Raw genomic sequence first — 18,571 nt, 5'->3', positions numbered from 1 at the left:
AGAGCAGCTCGAACTTCTGTGAACATCAGTCCCAGCCAGTCTTACACATACTAGAAAGAAACAGGTATCCACAACTTAAGCAATGAAACAGAGCTCATGATGAATGCAGGGAAGTTATGCTGCATGCAAAGCTAAAGGCAAACAGATTCACTGCTGCAATCATGGTAGTTCTACCATCGTCAAGGTTTTGGAGCCCTGTCTTCCTGCCATGCCTCCGCCACCTTACAGCCTCAGACATCCCGCATCACATTCACTTGCGGACAGAGAACCATGCTGAGAATAAACCCAGTTTCCCAGACAACAGCTCTGTTACTTGAGCCACGGACACATCTTGGTCACACTACCTGCAATTCTTCAGCACTGCTTGCTTCCCCCCACCCCTTGCAACTCCTGGTTATGTAACTAGATCAAAAGATTGGGTGAAACAGGGCAAAGGGAAGGAGGGAGGCTGCACACGTGATCACATTCTCTGTGATGAGTCATTAAACCAGTGACTATTCTGGAGACAAACACTGTCATAGTTACACTGCTGCCATGTCACCCAGGGCCCAGGGGACCTTGACAAGGCACCAGAGAGCACAAAGTCATGCTTGTTTGGAAAAGGAAGCACTTCTCAGCCCTGCAATCACCCACGTCACCTCTTCCAGCAGCAACTCTGCCACCACACTGTGCTGGGAAAGCTTCCTTTAGCACAATGGTGATGCTAGCAAAATCCAAAGGTAAGGCCACTATGCGTCTCCTCTGTATGTTTCCCTATTTCTTATGCAATCCCTTTGGATACTCATTCCACCTCTGCATTTTACCTTTTTCTTTCCTCTTAATGGTGTGTAACACAAGATCTGCCAAAACACAAAAACGGTTGGATCAGATGGTATTTTTTTAAAGATAATTCTCATCTGAGCAGGAGCCTGAAAGCTAAAATCTGACGATAAATTTGGCCCTGCACTGAGTACAGGCCCTTATCCACCACAGCCATGTCTGCCCAAGCTGGTGTTTGTCCTGCCAATACAAGTTCTGAGGTGAGGAACACAATCTGTGCCTCAGCCCACATTCCTGACACTTATGCATCTAGATACTGAGATCTCTTCTGCACTAGCAACATTACCAAACACCACACTGACTCAGTCGCGGTGGGATTCAGAGGACAGCCGGCTTCCCAAGGCTGGTTCCATCTGTCATGGTTTAACTCCAACCTGCAACTCAGCCCCACGCAGCCGCTCACTCAGTCCCTCCGGTGGAATGAGAGAGGGCCAAAAGAATACAACTGAGAAAACTCATGGGCTGAGATAAAGGCAGCTTAATAGCTAAAACAAAAATCACACACACAAGCAAAGCAAAACAAGGGATTCATTCACCACTTCCATGGGCAGGTGGGTGTTCAGCCATCCCCAGGAACGCAGGGCTCCATCACACGTGATGGTTACTTTGGAAGACAAACATCATCACTCCAAATGTGCCTCCTTCCTCCTTCTTCCCCCAGCTTTATATATCAAGTAGGATGTCATATGGTATGAACTGTCCTTTTGGTCAGTTGGGATCAGCTGTCCCAGCTGCGTCCCCTCCCAACTCCTTGTGCCCCCAGCCCGCTCGCTGGTGGGGTGGGGTGAGGAGCAGAAGGGTCCTTGACTCTGTGTAAGCCCTGCTCAGCAGTAACTAAAACATCCCTGTGTTATCAGCACTGCTTCCAGCACAAATCCAGAACATAGCTAGATACTAACCACTGTGAAGAAAATTAACCCAGCCAAACCTTACTTGCCACTAACATGAATAAAGGTGTTTTTCACAAAGCTTAACTAATACAATGATAAAATCACAAGTAACTTCCATCTAACCATGCAACAGCTCCCACCACACCTGTGAAAAGAGCTGGCAGTTACTAGTAGGAATTTTTTGTTGCTGTTTTGTACCGAACTTCTGATTGTGTACACAGACAAATCTCACAGCATATGAAAAGCGAGGCTTCCCGCTGCAGCCATGTGGCTGTGCTCCAGCATGGCGAGCTCCAAGCTGTGCAACTGGGACCCACACTGGGACAGAAACACATTAAGAAGCAATAACTACACATACAAAAAACTCTTTTGTACAACGACAGGTTTGGTCTTTGGGTTAGAGGGAGTGTGGGAACAGCCTTGCTGAACAGGTCCCATCAGGTAATCAATGCCTGCCCCAATTCTGCCAAGCCTACATCTACAACAGAAACACAATTATGGTTTATAACAGGACCTCAACACATTACTTGGGCATGGCTATACAAGCACCTTTTATACAACACAAAAATTTGCTAACCATGTTTGCAGTTGACAATTGCCTGACCACACTTGATGTTTTTGTGCATTCTAGGAAGACCTGAGCAGTTATCCGCATTGCCTCAGTGAGAAAAGCACTGTCACCAAGCCCATGGGTGACAATCCAGCACAGCCTTGCACAGCGAGATCAGCCACATACATACAAGCACAGCTGGGTGAAAGAGCAGGCCCAAGTCCTTCAGAAGAAGACAAACTAAGTCAGTCCCAGTTACTGACAAGGATGTAAATATGCTCAGGTACTCTGTCCTGCAAGGTACCCTCAACACCAAGAGGGAAATGACTATACTTTCTCACGCACTTTAGAGGTTTAAAATGTGTCTGCACTCTCTGAACCCAATAAATGTGATTACAGCATGGCCATGGCTTGTGCTGCAGGCAGGGGGGACAGTTCTCTTTGCTCACTTAGCTGCAGCAACCATCATCCCCCAGCTGTACATAGCAAGCAGGGGGACGTGTTTGGCTTCTCGATCGACACTCGTGTATTACAGTTTAGAAGTCTCTGTAAGGAAAAAATGTCATGACTGCTCTGTATAACTCTGCTGCAGATGCTCCCTGTGTCACGACTGCCAGAGCTGCCCCTGAACACCACACACAGGTGTGACACATGATGCATAACAGCCAAAGATTTCTTCCATAGTGGGGTACTTCCTATTGCACCAAGCTTATAAAACTCACCTCATCACCTCCTTCTTGCAGAGTACTCTCAAACTTCCCATAAAGCAGTGCAGGATGCATCCTGGAGAATATAGCATCTTTGACTCAGCAGTGAATCATTCTCGACACATATAGCCTGCTCTGCAAAGGGACTCAGGTTGCTACGAAGTGTCATGAAGTACCCCAGACACTTTTGGGGTGTGCAACTTCTGTAACACAGCCTTCTCCTGAATCTGAGATGTGTAAGAAACCATGTTATAGCTGCATCCAACCTCCACACTCCAAGGCAAACTTCAATAAGTTCAAGTATCTGTGCACACACAAGTAATCATCCACTGTTCTAGCAACAGGCTAGCACTCCTAGTAGTACAAAAATTGGCATTCAGGATAAGACCTGAGGATTCCCTACCTAAGGCTGTTGTACGCACAAGAAGGTGCAAGAGGCCTCTCAGTAGACAAAACATCATGTAAGATATAAGTCCTTGACTCCTCAGTTAACACCTGGCTAACATGGCTGGTTGGAAGGTTACCCTCCTTACGGGAGGCCAACTTCTCTGCCAGCACAACTCCAATGACTCCAGAGAAGGAATACAACTGGAAAACAGACACTTGTTTACTTCTAAAATCATTTCACTACAGAATGAATAGTAGTATTTTGCTGGGTCTTTGGGCATTGCTTCCCAGCCTAAGGACAGGGATGTGCATGCTTGGTGAGGAAGGCAGCTGCATGCAGAGCAGCAAGGAGTCGGTTCTTGCCTTGGGAGCTCTCTTTTGTCTTGCACAAAGAGCAAGGAGCAGTTAAATCTTACTGCAGGGAATCGGGAGCTTCCATGCAGTTTGTAGGCAACAGCCTGTCAGACTAGCTAGTACTAGCTAGTACTACTACAGCCAGTACTGAGCTGTCAAAGCAAGGATGGGAGGAGCACTAAGGGATGGCACAAGACAGACTAATTGCACAGCTGCAGCTGCAACACTCACTGTCACTGACACACTGAACTACAACTGTGCCCACGGCAAGAGAAGCAACTCTGCAAAGCAAGCCCAACTGCAAAGGCACTGACAGGCTGGAAGGTGCTCCCTGGGGTGATGTTTTCCCAGTGCACTGGGCCCTGGAGAGGTGTGTACGTGATGCCAGAGTTAACTGTACTTGGCACCTGAAGAACAGCAGTTCTCTAGCTGTGGCATAGCAACTATCTCGGAGGTTGGCAATCGCCAGAGTGCTCCGGCTCATCCTGTATTCAGCTGAGGCAGAAAAGAATATTCTGAAAATATTGCATTTCTTCCTCTGTATGCAACTGGTGCAGCTGTCCCATGGATGCCATGCAAGAAGGAAGGAGAGGTGTCTGCGCAGAGCACCCTCTCACAGAGGCGGCATTACAACACACCTGAGCACCCCAAGGCTGAAGGCAGAAAAATCCTTGTGAAATCCCTCAAGGACCGTGCAGGTGAAACAAGAGGGAAGATCAGACTCCCTTCCTCCAGGCCCTGCCTGCTGCAACACCCAGGAGAGCCACAAAGCCCTTTCCCACCACTTGACACACATCAGTGCCCAGTTCCTTCCCCCCAAAGCACTGGGAAAGCCACCTTACAGGGACACAGAGGGGGAGGCAGCCCCTCCAGGGACTTGAGGCTGTGGCCACCCCCTGCAGCCACTATCAGGGCAGCTAATTAGTAACAAGACTTTGTTCTCGGAAAATAATCGGGCTCAGTCCTTGACGGCAGGAGGCTCCTCCCAGCCACAACTGCCATACAAAGCCCTAATTATGTAAGGATTATACAACCGGCACACCCGCCCCCCCGTGCTGCAGCACCCGCTTGGCCGCGCTCCCCGCCAGCACGCCGGGACCCAGCGCTGGCACCTCTCAGCCCTCACCAGCAACACGAGAGACAGCGCCCAGCCAGGATCGGCCTTTTCTCTACACCAGTGGTTTCTTGTGTGCAGGGCGTTACTCCTGTGTGTGTCAGGGTGCCCCTCATGGATGTCCTCTCCTGGCCAGGGCCACAGCTGTGGGGAGCTCCCAGGTCAGGCATAGCCCTGCCAAGAGGGCAGCCATGCCACATGCCTCGGGATCTGCAGCTCCCAGCCCCTCTCTGCATGCTGGCCCTGCTCAGCTCTAACGAAACGCAGCCCACTGATAAGAGAATGACTGATTTCTACCATCGCCCTCGCCCAGGCTCCAATGGCTGGTGTCCTGCTGAGTCACAGCCACCGAACAGCGAGACACAAAGGCATCTCTCTGGCAGAGCCTGCCCAGCCCCAACGCTTGTCTGCTCCCAGGGGAGGCTTCCCTCACCTGTCAAACCACACATACATCAGCTCTGACATCTTCATTCCTGTCACTGATCTATCTAGGAGTTAACCACCTCAGGTCTGTTTTTCGTTCTTGTCACCGTAACCAGACACAGAGACTGTCATATTGGTATAATAAACAGCACTGCTTGAAGCCTGAGTAACACATTTTTCATTTCTCTAGGTATCTGTGAAGTGAATCAGTCGCTGCAGGCTCAAGACACCTATGTGAAATCTGCAGATTGGTGACAGCCTACTTCATCCCCACCCCAGGGCCAGAGGATGAAGGGGAGAGATGTGAAATGAGCTCCAAAGAAAACACCCCCAGCACAGGCTCTGCAGGCCCGGGCACAGCGAGAGAGCCAGACCAGGAACACACAAAAGCCAAACCTATCTCCAGAATCCTTCTTGGGCAGGAAGCCCCGATCAATGGAAAACTTTAGAAGATAAATTATAAGGCAGCACTGCCCTTCTTTGTTCCTTCAGAGGTCTTTCAGTGTATCCATTACTGATGAAGTTATGCTGCAGAATAAAACCCCTTTCCTGGCCTGAAGGAATCCTTCAGGAGCAAAAAGCAGCAGAAGTGAAAGGCAAGAGGATAACACCTAAAACCAAAGGGAAAGGAAGCAGCCAAGAAGTGCCGAGAGGCAAATGAGAACATCAAACAGCCAGCTTTTTGACAAACGTAATATATCTTCTAGCCCTGGGATTATGCAAGCAGAATCAGGCCCCAAATACACAAGAGCTCTTGTTCTGGTTGGGCCTCAATGCTATGGGACGCTGAGACCAAGCTTACATAAACCCCAAAGAGCGCTTATATAAGCGTGGTATGGCACAGGCCTGCAGCCACCAGCACCCCGCACCGCCAGAGCTGGCCCTGTGCTGGCACAGCTGCACCCAGCCCCACCAGCACCTCACACAAGCCCCTGAAACGCAGCCCTGGTGGGGTGGCCCTCAGGTTGTCCTCCCCCTCACCCGCACCACGCAGGAGAGGTGGATCCTTGCTCCGGAGCACCAGGCAATCTCACGTCTGCCGCCAGCTCTGATATGCTCAAAGGAAGATTGTGAAACTTCAAATCAAGCTTCCACGGCACTTTGAGACAGCAAGATCTGGAGAAACGCAGAGCGCTGCTACCTGGCATCTCTCTCCTAGACAGATAACCAAAATTACTTTTCCCGATAAAAGTCCTCAAAGCTAAAATTTAAACTGCCTCCTCCTCCTCATGAACCCTCCACTCACACATGCACTGCGGGCATTGGCCAAGACAGGGAGACAGGGAAACAAAGCCAGGAAATGCGCCCAGCAAGGTAGGAGTGAAGCAGGGATGGGTTACATGTGTCCTTCAGCCGGGAGTGTGCGAGAGCAACTGAGTTACATAAAACCACGCACCGGAGTCAGGAAGCGTTTCAGGCTTGAGTGCTGGGAAGTTTTCAACAAGCAGCACACAGGAGAGAAACGAAACCTCCCCTTTCTGGTTATCCCAGTTAACTAGTAACCCTGAATACAGTTTTGCCAGCCAGATTACAAAAATTACCATAGGGATCTAAACCACAAGTAACTGAATTTAACCATCAGACCTTGCTTTTTTCACAACAGTTCAAAACTTAAGGAAAAAAAAAATTGCTCTATTCTATTAAGGTGGATAAATAATTGATTTCTAAATATTTGATAAATAATTGATTTCACCTCCCAGCTTCAGAAAACAGATGCATACAGGGCTTGACATGTTCCTAGCACAGTGAATCCAGCTGGTTGCAACCATGACTCTTCTAGGGATAAATTTCAGGAACTAAGAAAAGAGGACGAGCAGGGGAGCAAGCATTCTGCATTACACAATCATTACATAAGCACTAGTTTACACTAGGTAGCTGGGAGTTGTGGCATTAGCTTTACACCAGGATACCCTGAGAGCAATGAGAAATAACAAAGAAGGGATTATTGCTGCCACACGCTTCCAAGGCCACCAAAATGGCAAACAAATAGCGAGCACAAAACAAACTTTAATTCCAGCCTCAAGCCCTCACCATAGTTTTGTTCAGGACCTATTATATGAACAGAGCAGGAGGAGAAGACATCTGATACTCACTCCTAATTTGAAAGAGCAACATGGGAAATAATCCCACATAAAACATCCTTCAGCATCTGAGTGCTCTTTTGTTGTTGCTCATGGTAGCAATGGTATAAGAGAGGAGAGATTTCAAAATAATAATACTTGGCATTTGTTCGGTGCCAAAGGAGGTCCCAAGCATTACACGATCCTCACAATAACCTGCAAAACAACCCCTGTCCATCTTGCAGAAGAGGAAACCCAGGTGAAGAAATCAGGTAGGCACCAGTGCTGAGGAACTCCCAAGTCGCTGGCTCCCTGTCCTATGCTCTGACCAACAGGTTCTTTCCTTTCCCTAAACATAATTTCCTACTTGGAAAACCAAAACATAGCTGAGGATTTTTTTTAGAAATGTAACAAAGCACAGAACTTCAGCTGCATTCTTTTTTTCTGCTTCAGTCTCTAATTTCAGAGGAATTTTTAAGGATTCTGTTTAACGAGGGAGGCATCACTTGGGAACAAAACACAAATTGCTGAGTTTGAGCCTGTGTGCCATTGCATTCCACTGGCACCTCTCCCATCAAGTGCAGCCAGAAAAGTGACCAAGAGCACTGGAGAAAGCTAATAAGACCAGGATGAAACAGCATCACTCAAAGAACAATCTGTTTCTACTTTTTCTTTTCAAAATATTGATGCCATTTTGTGTGCTCCTAAAGGAGTTTGACAAAGGGCTGCAAAGTTGTTCACGGCAACCAGACTCATGCACATTGAAGCCACAATGTCACAAGGACACCTCCATCCAAAATATGTAACACCCCAAAATCTAAGCCCACTACATCCTGGAAAAAAGACAAGCACTGCTTCCTTCAGAAGACTGCTAAAATTACAACTGCCTCTTTGGTAAAAAAAGGAGTACACGTGTATATGCAGAAGAGACAGGGCTCTGTAAATAAGAGATTTTTTTCTTGCAGGGCAACAGCCTCTTTTCAAATGGGGATGGGCAATGTACTGCCACAAGCCCTGATTTACTCGCTGGTGAGTGCTACCACAAAATAATTAAAAACCTTCTCTAACTTTCCAGAAACATTTATAAAATAATAAACAGATCTCACAGCATCACATATACAAGTGTTTGCTACTTTGAACACCCCAAAGAAGTGTTCAGACACCTGGAGTGAGAAAAAGCCATGTAAACTAGAGACAAAAAGAAATCCTGACCAGTGGTTGAAGCACAAAGGCAGGGAAGAGCATAACAACTCAGTTCTGTCCCAGTCTCACTCTGTGACCTTGTGCAGTTTTATCACCCTCTCCAGGGACAAGGAGCTATGGAGAAGTGGGACAGAGACCCTCCTGGATTCAGCAGCCAGAGCACAACCATATGAGCTCCATTACAAATGCCTCCTCAAACAGAGACCATTTTCCTGCTGGTAGAGCAGGCTGTGATGAACCTTTCCCCAGACTTTACAACTTGACGAGCAATGCTGTACAAAGAGGAGCGCACTTGCACTCTTGTTCTCCTATATTTGTACAAATGACCCCAAAATACCTTTCCACCCAAAACTTTGGAAGGCCTCTAACCTTGTATTCTCCCTCTATGACCTGCAGTCTCATTTCCAAAGACTGAGTTACATAAGCCACTTGTATCACCCAGATTCCTCATTTATCTAAACTCATTTTGTATTGTAGTTCTTTTCTCAATTCACGCTCTCCCAAAATGAGTTTGTTATGCCACCACAACCCGAGAACTAAGAAAGCTTTTGCTAGAATCCACCCCTCTGACTAATGGACAACAAATACTGCACGGGCCCTTTCTATAAAAACTCCTGATGAAGACCACACTGCACTGGACTCGTATAACAGACCAGGAACCCAGAGCTGGAGCTCCTGGGGACCATTTTTGACCAGTCTATTAAATTCATATCATGAACTCTGTAAGTATTTGCCACATGAACAAGGTGGAAGAAGCTTGGTGTCCCCGAGTACCTGACCTCAAAGTAACAAGTTAAATTAAAAGTTTAGAAAGTTGCTCAAATCTGAACAAAGTTTTTCCTCCAACAGACAATGTCCTTCCATCAGCAAGCAAACTAAGCGGTAACCATCCCAAAACCACAAAGTCCTGTTAGGGTTTCATCAGCATCTTCTATTTGATGAGAGGGGGAGGGGAAAAAAAAAAAGCCAAGTAGCTCTTAGCCTATTAGGCACTAATGAGGGGATCTGGAGCAAGCACCAACAGCTCTGCCTGGTGCCCGGACTGCTGCCCCATCAGCAAGTCACCAAATATTTCACCGATAAAAGCAACTCTCAAAACTCTTATTGAGTAAGATGTTGGGGGAAAGTATACACAAGAAGTTGAAGGGTGTGAGGGAGGAGACAATGGATAAAAAATCATACTGATAATAAATGCTGCCTCCTCTCTTGCTAAAGATTACTTTTGCAGCATTACAATAAGACAGCAGCAGAAACAACAACAGCCAGACCCAGAATGTGACATCACCAAAGTCTTGAGAATTAAAAGTACAAAGAAAGAGTTTCCTTCTTATATCTCCCCCATCAAGCCAACAAGCACTGCAAGACTCTGAAAACTCAACTGTTTCCATCCCTGCCAGATAGGCAGCAAATTAAAACCAGAACCTCACAGGAGAGTCTTGGTTCCTCCTGCACTTTGCTGGCCAGTGAGTAGGGTGCTCCAGGAGGGAGAAACGAACAGGGCTGGAAGAATGAACAGTCTGTAACAGGAAAACAAGAAGGAACAGAAAAGGCGGGGAGGGGGGGGAGGAATGGGGAGGAAGAAAAACAAACAAACCACACATAAAAAAAGCCCACAACACAAAACAAAAAATAAACAAAAAGTGCAAAATAAACCCCACCACCAACCTGGGTCCTACCTGGAAACTGTTGAGACTCATCCAAGAGTAACATGCTGCTCAGGGCACTGAGGTAAGAGCTCTGCCCCGACACTCGTTCAACGTGGCCACAAGCTCTCAGCCCTTCTGCTATTCTGGTCTCAGGGTCTTCAGGACAAAAGTTTCCAGTCACTCCCGACAACTCCTTATCTCTGCCCACAGCCCAGTGAGCCCTAAATCCACTCTCACTGGCTGTTCAGTTCACAAGTGGGAAATGTCTCCCAATAAAACAGTCCAGGGCACAGGCAGGGAAACCTGCACTTTAAGGTTTCTGAAAATAACTTTGGTAAATAGCTCCTAGTGCTCGCATCCACCCAGCCGGTGTGACAGGAATCAGGACGCATATATCCTCCCTGCACCCAGCCGAGACAGACCGGGGTCACTGTTACATAAATACCCCTCGTGTTCAGCCTAAATAAAAATTGTCACTATCTCCTCCCCTGCTTGGAGAGTCAAACAGCACAGCCCTGCCCGAGGGAGCTGCTGCTCCCCCGGGGATCAACGGCTGGAGCTACGCTGCCCAGCCCGTTTGGCTTCAGTATGTGTTCCCAATCAGCGGGAGCAACCTCAGTTACGCCTGGGAAAAGAGTTTTAAAAGAGAGAAGAGTAGGGAGGCTGAAGGGGTGTGTACAGGGGAGGTCTCACTCCTCTCCCTCATCTCGAGCGGCGGAGCTGCACGCTGTTCTGAGCGGATCCCATTCACTCAGCCCATGATCCAGTTCAACTAGTGGCAGAGACTAAGACTGAGAATAAAATAAAAGTCCTTACATAACCATTCGGGCTCCGGTGGGGCCCGTGCAAGGGGAATCCCAACAGACAACAGGACGTTCCGCACAGGGGACATGCGGGACCGTAAACCCGCTTCCAAGTTTCACAGCACAAAAGGAAAAGAGGAGGGCAATGAGCTGCAAAAATAAGTACAGCTTTTCCGGCTTTTAAAAGAATCTTGGTATCTCTGATTTTATGAACTATTTGCCTGCTAACTTCCAAGAAAACTGGACGACTGAGACTGAAACCTGAGGAGTATGCTGGGAGCTGATAACCTGTTTGCACAGTAACAGGCAGAAAAGCACCCTGTTTGCCTGGTTAAATCGGCAGCTCGTACAGCACCGGCAGCATGCAGAAGGCTCTGTGTGCAGCAAATGGACTACGAATGAGATTTCACAGTTTTTAGGAAACAACCTTTCAGATTTTGTGGAGTGCAAGCTTTTTCTAAGTAAATTGTCCTCCCCATCATCCATCTGCACCAGAAGGATGGGTACAGCAGAGAATAAGTAAGCACAGGAGAGAATAAGTACTTTAAAGCTGCAGTTGAACCCCTAAAGGCTAAACATCATTCTTCAGTGCCACAGAGTTTTTTTCCATGTCTGATTCCCTCCACAGCCGTACTCGATGCCAGCAGCAAACAGCAAACCTGGGCTGACAGACACATAACACAATCAGCTCGCTCTTAGCAAGCATTTGTCCACGTAATGAAGTCAGCTCATCACTTGAAACAACTGGCAAGTGAGAGCTGGGAAAACCAGGGCGGGCACAGGAAGCCCGAAGCAGGCTGCATCTGAGCAGCCCTGGCACGGATCTGCAGGGCTGCAGGACAACACGCTGCGCTCGTAACAGTAATGGTTGGTCTAGGGGTCTGCAAACACAGCCAGGGCGAGCCCAGGTACCCTTTGTGTGACTCCAGCCATTCGTATTAGACCTTTCATCCAAGATAGTGGCAGAGGGCAGTGAACGCTTGCTACCATCAACATATCCGCATTGCTTCAGGGTACATCGCAACTTTGAAACAAACCCAAGGTGCTATTTTCATAATTAGAGCCTTATAAATTTTACCAAATAAAATATTATGAACTGTATTAAAATTAAGAAGCTTGGTAACAAGACAGCCTTTCAACCGTGCCACAGATTCAAATAGTCTGGTACATACAACATACAATGGTCATCAAGGGGGAAAAGAGGGACAAATATATTAAGAAAAGTATATAGCCAAGGATATTGTAGCAGGCCTTGTAAGGACTTTGGAATAAATAACCAAACATGACCTCAGCATCTGACCTAACAGAGTTATGAAACTAGGAAGCAAGATTTAAAGACAAGTATTTGTGTAAATGCAACTGGGTACTTTCCAAGTCATGCTTATTGCAGCAAATAAGCACGAGGAAAATGGAAGCTCAATACAGTGGGGGAAACATGACCTATACCTGTCCTTCTGCACACCGCCATAAGAAGGAGATTTCCTCCTTCACCTTAGTGTGCAGAATGGAAAGGAATTTTTCTAGCCTTTCTACTTACAACAGCCGACTGGGGAGGCCACCACTGTTAGTCATGATAAATACGTATTCACACAGCCAAGAATTAGATCTGCCAGAAACAGTCAGTTTATAAAATGAGCTCCTCATGGAAGGTAATCTTGTTATAGATAAGCCCATTTACTAAATTGCTTTTCTGCGAGGCCAGCCTTGCCAGTAAGGAAGAATGTTCTGCCTCCCTTACACGGTCTGAAATCTCACCTGGCTGTCGTACCTCACCCACCTCAGCCTCAAACCACAAGCTCTTTGCAATTGTACAACTGTACTAATCCACAGAAGAGGCTGGTCAAGAAACCAATGTCACTTGAGAGGTTCCCTTGCGAACAACCTAGGAGATTCCCCTGTTAAAAAAAAAATCACTATAAAATTTGATTTTCATAGAATATAAAGATCAAAGGCTTTTATAATACTGACAAGTCTTTCCAGCAGCAATGTCAGCATCCCTGAGCACTGTAAATTCATATGGGTTCAAACACACACCGAAACCTGCCTACACACACAAGAAGCTCAATCACAAAGGTTTTCAGGACACCAGTTCCTCTGTATAGCAGAGAACACTGGAGATGAGGGGGGCAGGGAACCAAACTAAACTCTGGTCAACTAAAAAGTTTAAACGAAATATCCCAAAACATAATACAAGTGACTCACTTTCCCCATCCCTGTGCCTGTTGTCCACCTTGAACCTAGTTCTTCCAACCTCCTGTTCCCCTTGTCCTTTCCAGGACTGCTCAACATCAACCCGATCCACGCCGACCAAGCAAACTGCAGGCAAAAAGCACTGGATCCACCATGTGCCACCATGCTCTTAGTCCCTACAAGCTGGAGTGGTTCCCTTCTCTCCAATGACTGCCCCATGTGCTGTTCACTCTCATCTCCACCCTGCAGAACACAAGAAACCTTCCTTGCCCATCCTCGACTGCTCCACGCTGGATGTGCAGTCCCTTCCCTGTCCCACAGCTTTCTGTCATAGTTTAACCCCAGCCAGCAACTCAGCTCCACGCAGCCGCTCACTCAGTCCCTCCGGTGACATGAGAAAGAGAGAGCCAGAAGGATACAAGTGAGAAAACTCCCGGGTTGAGATAAAAGCAGTTTAATAGGTAAAACAAAAGCCACACACACAAGCAAAGCAAAATAAGGGATTCATTCACCGCTTCCCATGGGCAGCTGGGTGTTCAGTCACCCCCAGGAACACAGGGCTCCATCACACGTGACGGTTACTTGGGAAGACAAACATCATCACTCCAAACATTCCCCATTTCCTCCTTCCCCCAGCTTTATACACTGAGCATGACACCATATGGTATGGAAGGTCCTTTTGGTCAGTTGGGGTCAACTGTCCCAACCGTGTCCCCTGCAGCCCACCCACTGGTGGGGTGAGGAGCAGAAGCAGCCTTGACTGTGTATAAGCCCTGCTCAGCAGTAACTAACACATCCTTGTGTTATCAACACTGCTTCCTGCACAAAGCCAAAACATAGCCCCATACTTGATAATGCGAAGAAAATTAACTCTACCCCAGCCAAACTCAGCACAGGCTCTCACAGGCTATTCCATCTCCAGCAGCTGCTTCTGCACACCCCACCGATCACCAACCAGCAGAATCTGAATTGTTTGTACATTACTAAACACAAACTAGGCTTGACAGCCAAATTTCACTCCTGACTATCAGCTTCTAGGAACACATACAACAATCATTAAAGCTGTTTTCCCTGTCCTGTTTTCCTTGTTGTTTTAGCAACATGGAATACACACAAGAATAGAATTTTGTGTTGGTTATAATATAGGTGGTGTTTATCAACCTAAACCACTTCAGACAGAATTAAACTCCACACTACTTGCTGCCAACTGAGTATTGCTGGGCTTTGAGCATCATTTGCTTTTGAAACAAATTATGTGCTGTAAATTAAAACTACTTTTTAATAAGACCTAAACCAAGCACAGAAAATCAGAGGAGACTTTCCATTGATTTTAGTGAGTTTTGGACTGAAATGTAAGGCATAAAATTTGATCAATCTGTTTTTTCTCATTTTGTTTGCATTCACATGAATCTTGGCTTATTTTCTTTCCCACACTCATTTAAATCATAACCGGGGAGGAAAGTTGTACATAATGTGAGAAAAATCTAACCACACAAAATACAGGTAGTGATGAACTGCAGCGCCTTGCGCAAATGCTCTTCAGACTCTCACTGGGGCACAACAGACACTGCTTCAGACTTCAGCCCTGGGCTTTCAAAGGCTGTTTAAATGCACTGAAGAAAACAAGCTTGTTTTTTACAAGATGTAATGATTTTAAGTTGAAGGATTTATATCACAGATATGTATCAGCATCTTAATCAAAGCTAAATCCATCGAGTTACAATCTGTTATATTCAAGAAACTGATTCTCATATCTTCCTGTAACTTGCTACATTTCTTCTGCTGATGACACGATGTATTTGTGCACCACGGAAGAGCGATTCTGTACAACTTTAACTTCAGTTTTCCTCTAGGTGCAAATTCGACATAAATCACAAGCTAAGAGTACAGAAAAGTGACATTTTAAAATTGTTTCTACTACTTCAAGTATTTAAATATTGTGCACAGATGAAGCTTTTAATTGCAAAATTTGTTTTGACAGAGACTTAAACTAGAAGTTTCTATTCACCTAGTCCAAAAAGATTTAATCTTGTAGCTTTCCTGTCTCATTCTTATTTGCGAGTGAAAATAACGTCTTCTGACTCCTACTTCTAATTTTTTTGAGACTGAGTCAGTGAACTGCATGTTGAAGAAAATGTGAATGACACATTTTCAACATCTGTAGTACAAACTATTGTCATTAAAATAAAAAAAATGGGTATTGCACCAAAAACTTTGATCCAAACGACAAGCCGGACACTTCAGCAAGTTCAGTGTTGCAGTTTTCTATAAAGCCTAAGCAGGAAATTAAAACAACAAATAAAGCAAATAACTGTGATGTGATACTGTGTTTTAAAATCTGAAGAAGGCTTCTAGTTCAGTTAAAACAGTCCCCCCTCCTTACAAACTTGCTGCTGTTTCTTGGCAAAAAACATTATACTTGTGTAACATATAGCTACGTGCACGTTACTTAACTAGTCATTAAATACAGCACAATACCAGATAAATTAAGGAAAAATGAAAATAAGGACCCCTTGCATAGCTTAAACTCAAATGGAAAACAGGTAAGTGTTTCGCCCAGTACATTTGAAAATTAAAGAGGTGCTGCTTAAAATGTAAAGCACAGGATTTTGACTTTGGCTCCATCACACTCATCAGGCAACCTTGGCAAAGTCACTTTGCCATTCCTTACCTGTTCAAGAGTGAAAATACCATGTTGCAAAATTGCTAATTAGTTTCGTTGTGATTTTGTCATGGTTTCAGAAGCTTCACAGGATGGAGTACGGTATCAACCAGCAGCGACTAGGTGTGGTACAAAGCTGACTATTGAAAACATACACGGGGAAAAAGGTATCAAACATGGCAGAAAAGTAAACATGAGTGTGATTATCCTTCCTTAGGGATTCTCTGGCTGCTTTGTGAAAAGAGAAAAACAAGTTTTTGGCCAATAAAGCACAACCCCTACCAGACAATCAGGAAGAAACAAGATACTTCTCCTCCCCATGGACGTCTTGGAGCAATTCTTTCTTCAGCTAGTAAACCGCCCGCTCATTGACCCTGCTCCCCGGGCATTCAAGCTACTCTCACGTTTGGGGCAACTTTAAGAAAACAGAGCACATAGCTACAGGTAAAAAACATTTGAAAAAAATCCATACACATATAAATAGAAAATGCAGAGCTGTGGACATGGGCCGTTCTTGAACTGCACAGAAATATTTCTATTTTGTATTCCATCATATGCAATAGATCAAAAGGAAGGAGGAAGAAAAGAGGAAAAAAAAGGTGTAGCTAGTTATTATACCACATCATTTTGTGAGATCAGCCAGTCCCTGTGCCCAGTCGGCAGGTCTGAAGGAAGCGGAGCTCTGGCGTCATCACCTCCTTTTAAAGAAGTAAAGCGAGTCATTACTCCAGGTTATATAACCTTCAGGCTCTGCCAGACTTTGAGCCATCCTCTCAAAGAGGAAACTGCTGTCAGAGAGCCTGGGAGGGGACAGAGGAGTCACAAACTCTTTCATTCGGACCTTCCCCCTGCTTAGGATAAGCAGAGGAAACGGCTAAAGCATCTGCACTTTCAAACAGAGCGGGTGTGCAGCAAAAGGCTCAGGGACTGACCCGCGACATCGTCAGTCTGTAATTCCCTGTGAAGGGGGCTGAGGGACAGCGCTGTCAGGATCTCATCCTTCCTTCCCACAGCAGCCTTCAAGCCACACTTCACCCTGCTGAGAATAATCTAGTTCACAGGGTTAGTTAGAATGCTGGAATCGGTCAATAAAACCCCCACAGCCCCCTGGTGTCACTCCTTCCGCACTCCATTCCTGGTACCTTTCCCTGCTCCTCACATATTTATGGGCAAAGAGCCTGTAGACAAGGGACTTCCACCTGTCTTTATCACTTTCCAACAGCCTAAACTGCCCCAACACAAAATGCCCAGCAAGGCAATCTGCAGCTTCAGCAGAATAATAGAATAGTTTGGGTTGGATGGGACCTTTAAAGGTCACCTAGTCCAATCCCCCTGCAATGAGAGCTCACAAAGCACACGGTACTGGCTGTTCCCAGCAAAGCACCCAAGAGGACATTTTTTTAATGTCACCATTTAGTGAGTGCAGTAAAGTCACTTCAATGGAGCTGGGTGCCTGCCACAGGGTCTGCATGGGCGTTAGCAGCTCCCGTACAACGTGCTGGGTACAGACAGCTAGGCAGGTCCAAACCCCTCCGACTGCACACAGAAACACCATTTGTTCTGAAAGACAGACTGTACTACAGGGAAACTGCCAGAATAAAAATAATGGGTAAAATACGCAGCCTTCTGTAACGAAGCAAAGTTCCTAGAGAAACCAGTGGGGCTTTTGCCTAAATATGAGAGCCCAGCCTTTTTCCCTGCCATTTCAATGTAACCTTTCTGCATTACTCAGTAACCAGGATTGCTAAATCTGCAAATACTAGTAGCCAGTCTCTTTTCACCTTTGATACTATCTCTTTCGTATTTTATTCAGCTGGATTGTGGAAACATAGATGATTGCCAGCTTGTAATTTTCTGGGTTTTAGGAAACCAACGCAAGTCTTGAATGTAAGATTTGCAGAGGCGGAGAGCGTATGCTTCACAGACACCCAGCATCTTTGGAAATGCTCTCATCCCTTCCAGGGTCTGAGAAAACAATACAAACCCCTCAGCAACTTAGTTACAGCAAGTCACTTGAGAAATGCATCCAATATCTGCAGTTAGATGCAGGTTTGCTGAGTTATCCACAACCAGCTGATTCAAGGTCAAGCCCCACATTCTGTACTCACATGATAAAGCATATTTTAAAAATCTGATCTATAAGGATAATTTTCTAAGGTAATGCAGTTTCCCATAACAATTTGATTGGCTTGGAAGACAGTCTACAAAAAGTCACTATAAGCATTAAAATCTGTGTGGTTGTCTAAGAACAGCAAAGTGCACGGTGGTACACAGAAGTTCAGGTTTGGTTTCCCAGGCTTACAAAGATCAGGGATACCGTGGAGGCAACAAACTTACTGTGGAGAAGAGGCTGGCTTGCTCCAGGACAAGCCTTTCTAGCCTCTTTAGAAATAGTACTGGTGGACTCTAGAGGGAGCTGCATCCTGCCCCGAGTAATCAAAATAAAAGAATCAAGATAAGGAAATCCATCAAGAAGGAAAAAATGGAAATATGTCAATCACCACTCTTCTCTTCTCCCCAAGAAATCCACCTTGCACTCTGCAAATGATAATTTGCAGATTAAATTACAGGATTATTACTTACTGGCACCCACCACTTTGGCATATGTACATACAGCATACAGCAGAGCTTAAAATTAAAGGAACCCTCCCGATCGTCTCCAGTGCTTTTCTAGATTTGGGGGAAGAAACAAAAGTCAGGACTTCCCTACCTTTTTTTCTGACCCATCCATTTTCAACCAATAAAAAGAGCCTCCTCTCCACT

At 45.8% G+C, this 18,571-nt stretch overlaps 1 protein-coding gene across 9 annotated transcripts in view; it reads right to left on the bottom strand.

Moving 5' to 3' along the window:
- Positions 1-18,571, bottom strand: part of RAD54L2 (RAD54 like 2) — a 68,782-nt gene that overhangs the window by 23,071 nt on the left and 27,140 nt on the right. The window contains exon 1 of one of the 9 annotated variants that reach the window (XM_065075268.1): positions 10,184-10,942. The exons of the other annotated variants lie outside the window; for them this stretch is intronic. Within the exon in view, the coding sequence (XP_064931340.1) occupies positions 10,184-10,217 (34 nt within the window). The 5' untranslated portion in view covers positions 10,218-10,942. Of the gene's footprint in view, positions 1-10,183; positions 10,943-18,571 lie in introns of those variants that run through there. 9 annotated transcript variants of the gene reach the window in all.

The sequence above is a fragment of the Columba livia genome, chromosome 10 (assembly GCF_036013475.1).
Source record: "Columba livia isolate bColLiv1 breed racing homer chromosome 10, bColLiv1.pat.W.v2, whole genome shotgun sequence".
Lineage (NCBI taxonomy): Eukaryota > Metazoa > Chordata > Aves > Columbiformes > Columbidae > Columba > Columba livia.
Note: the sequence above shows the minus strand (reverse complement) of the source record. Positions and strands in the feature narration are given on the sequence as shown.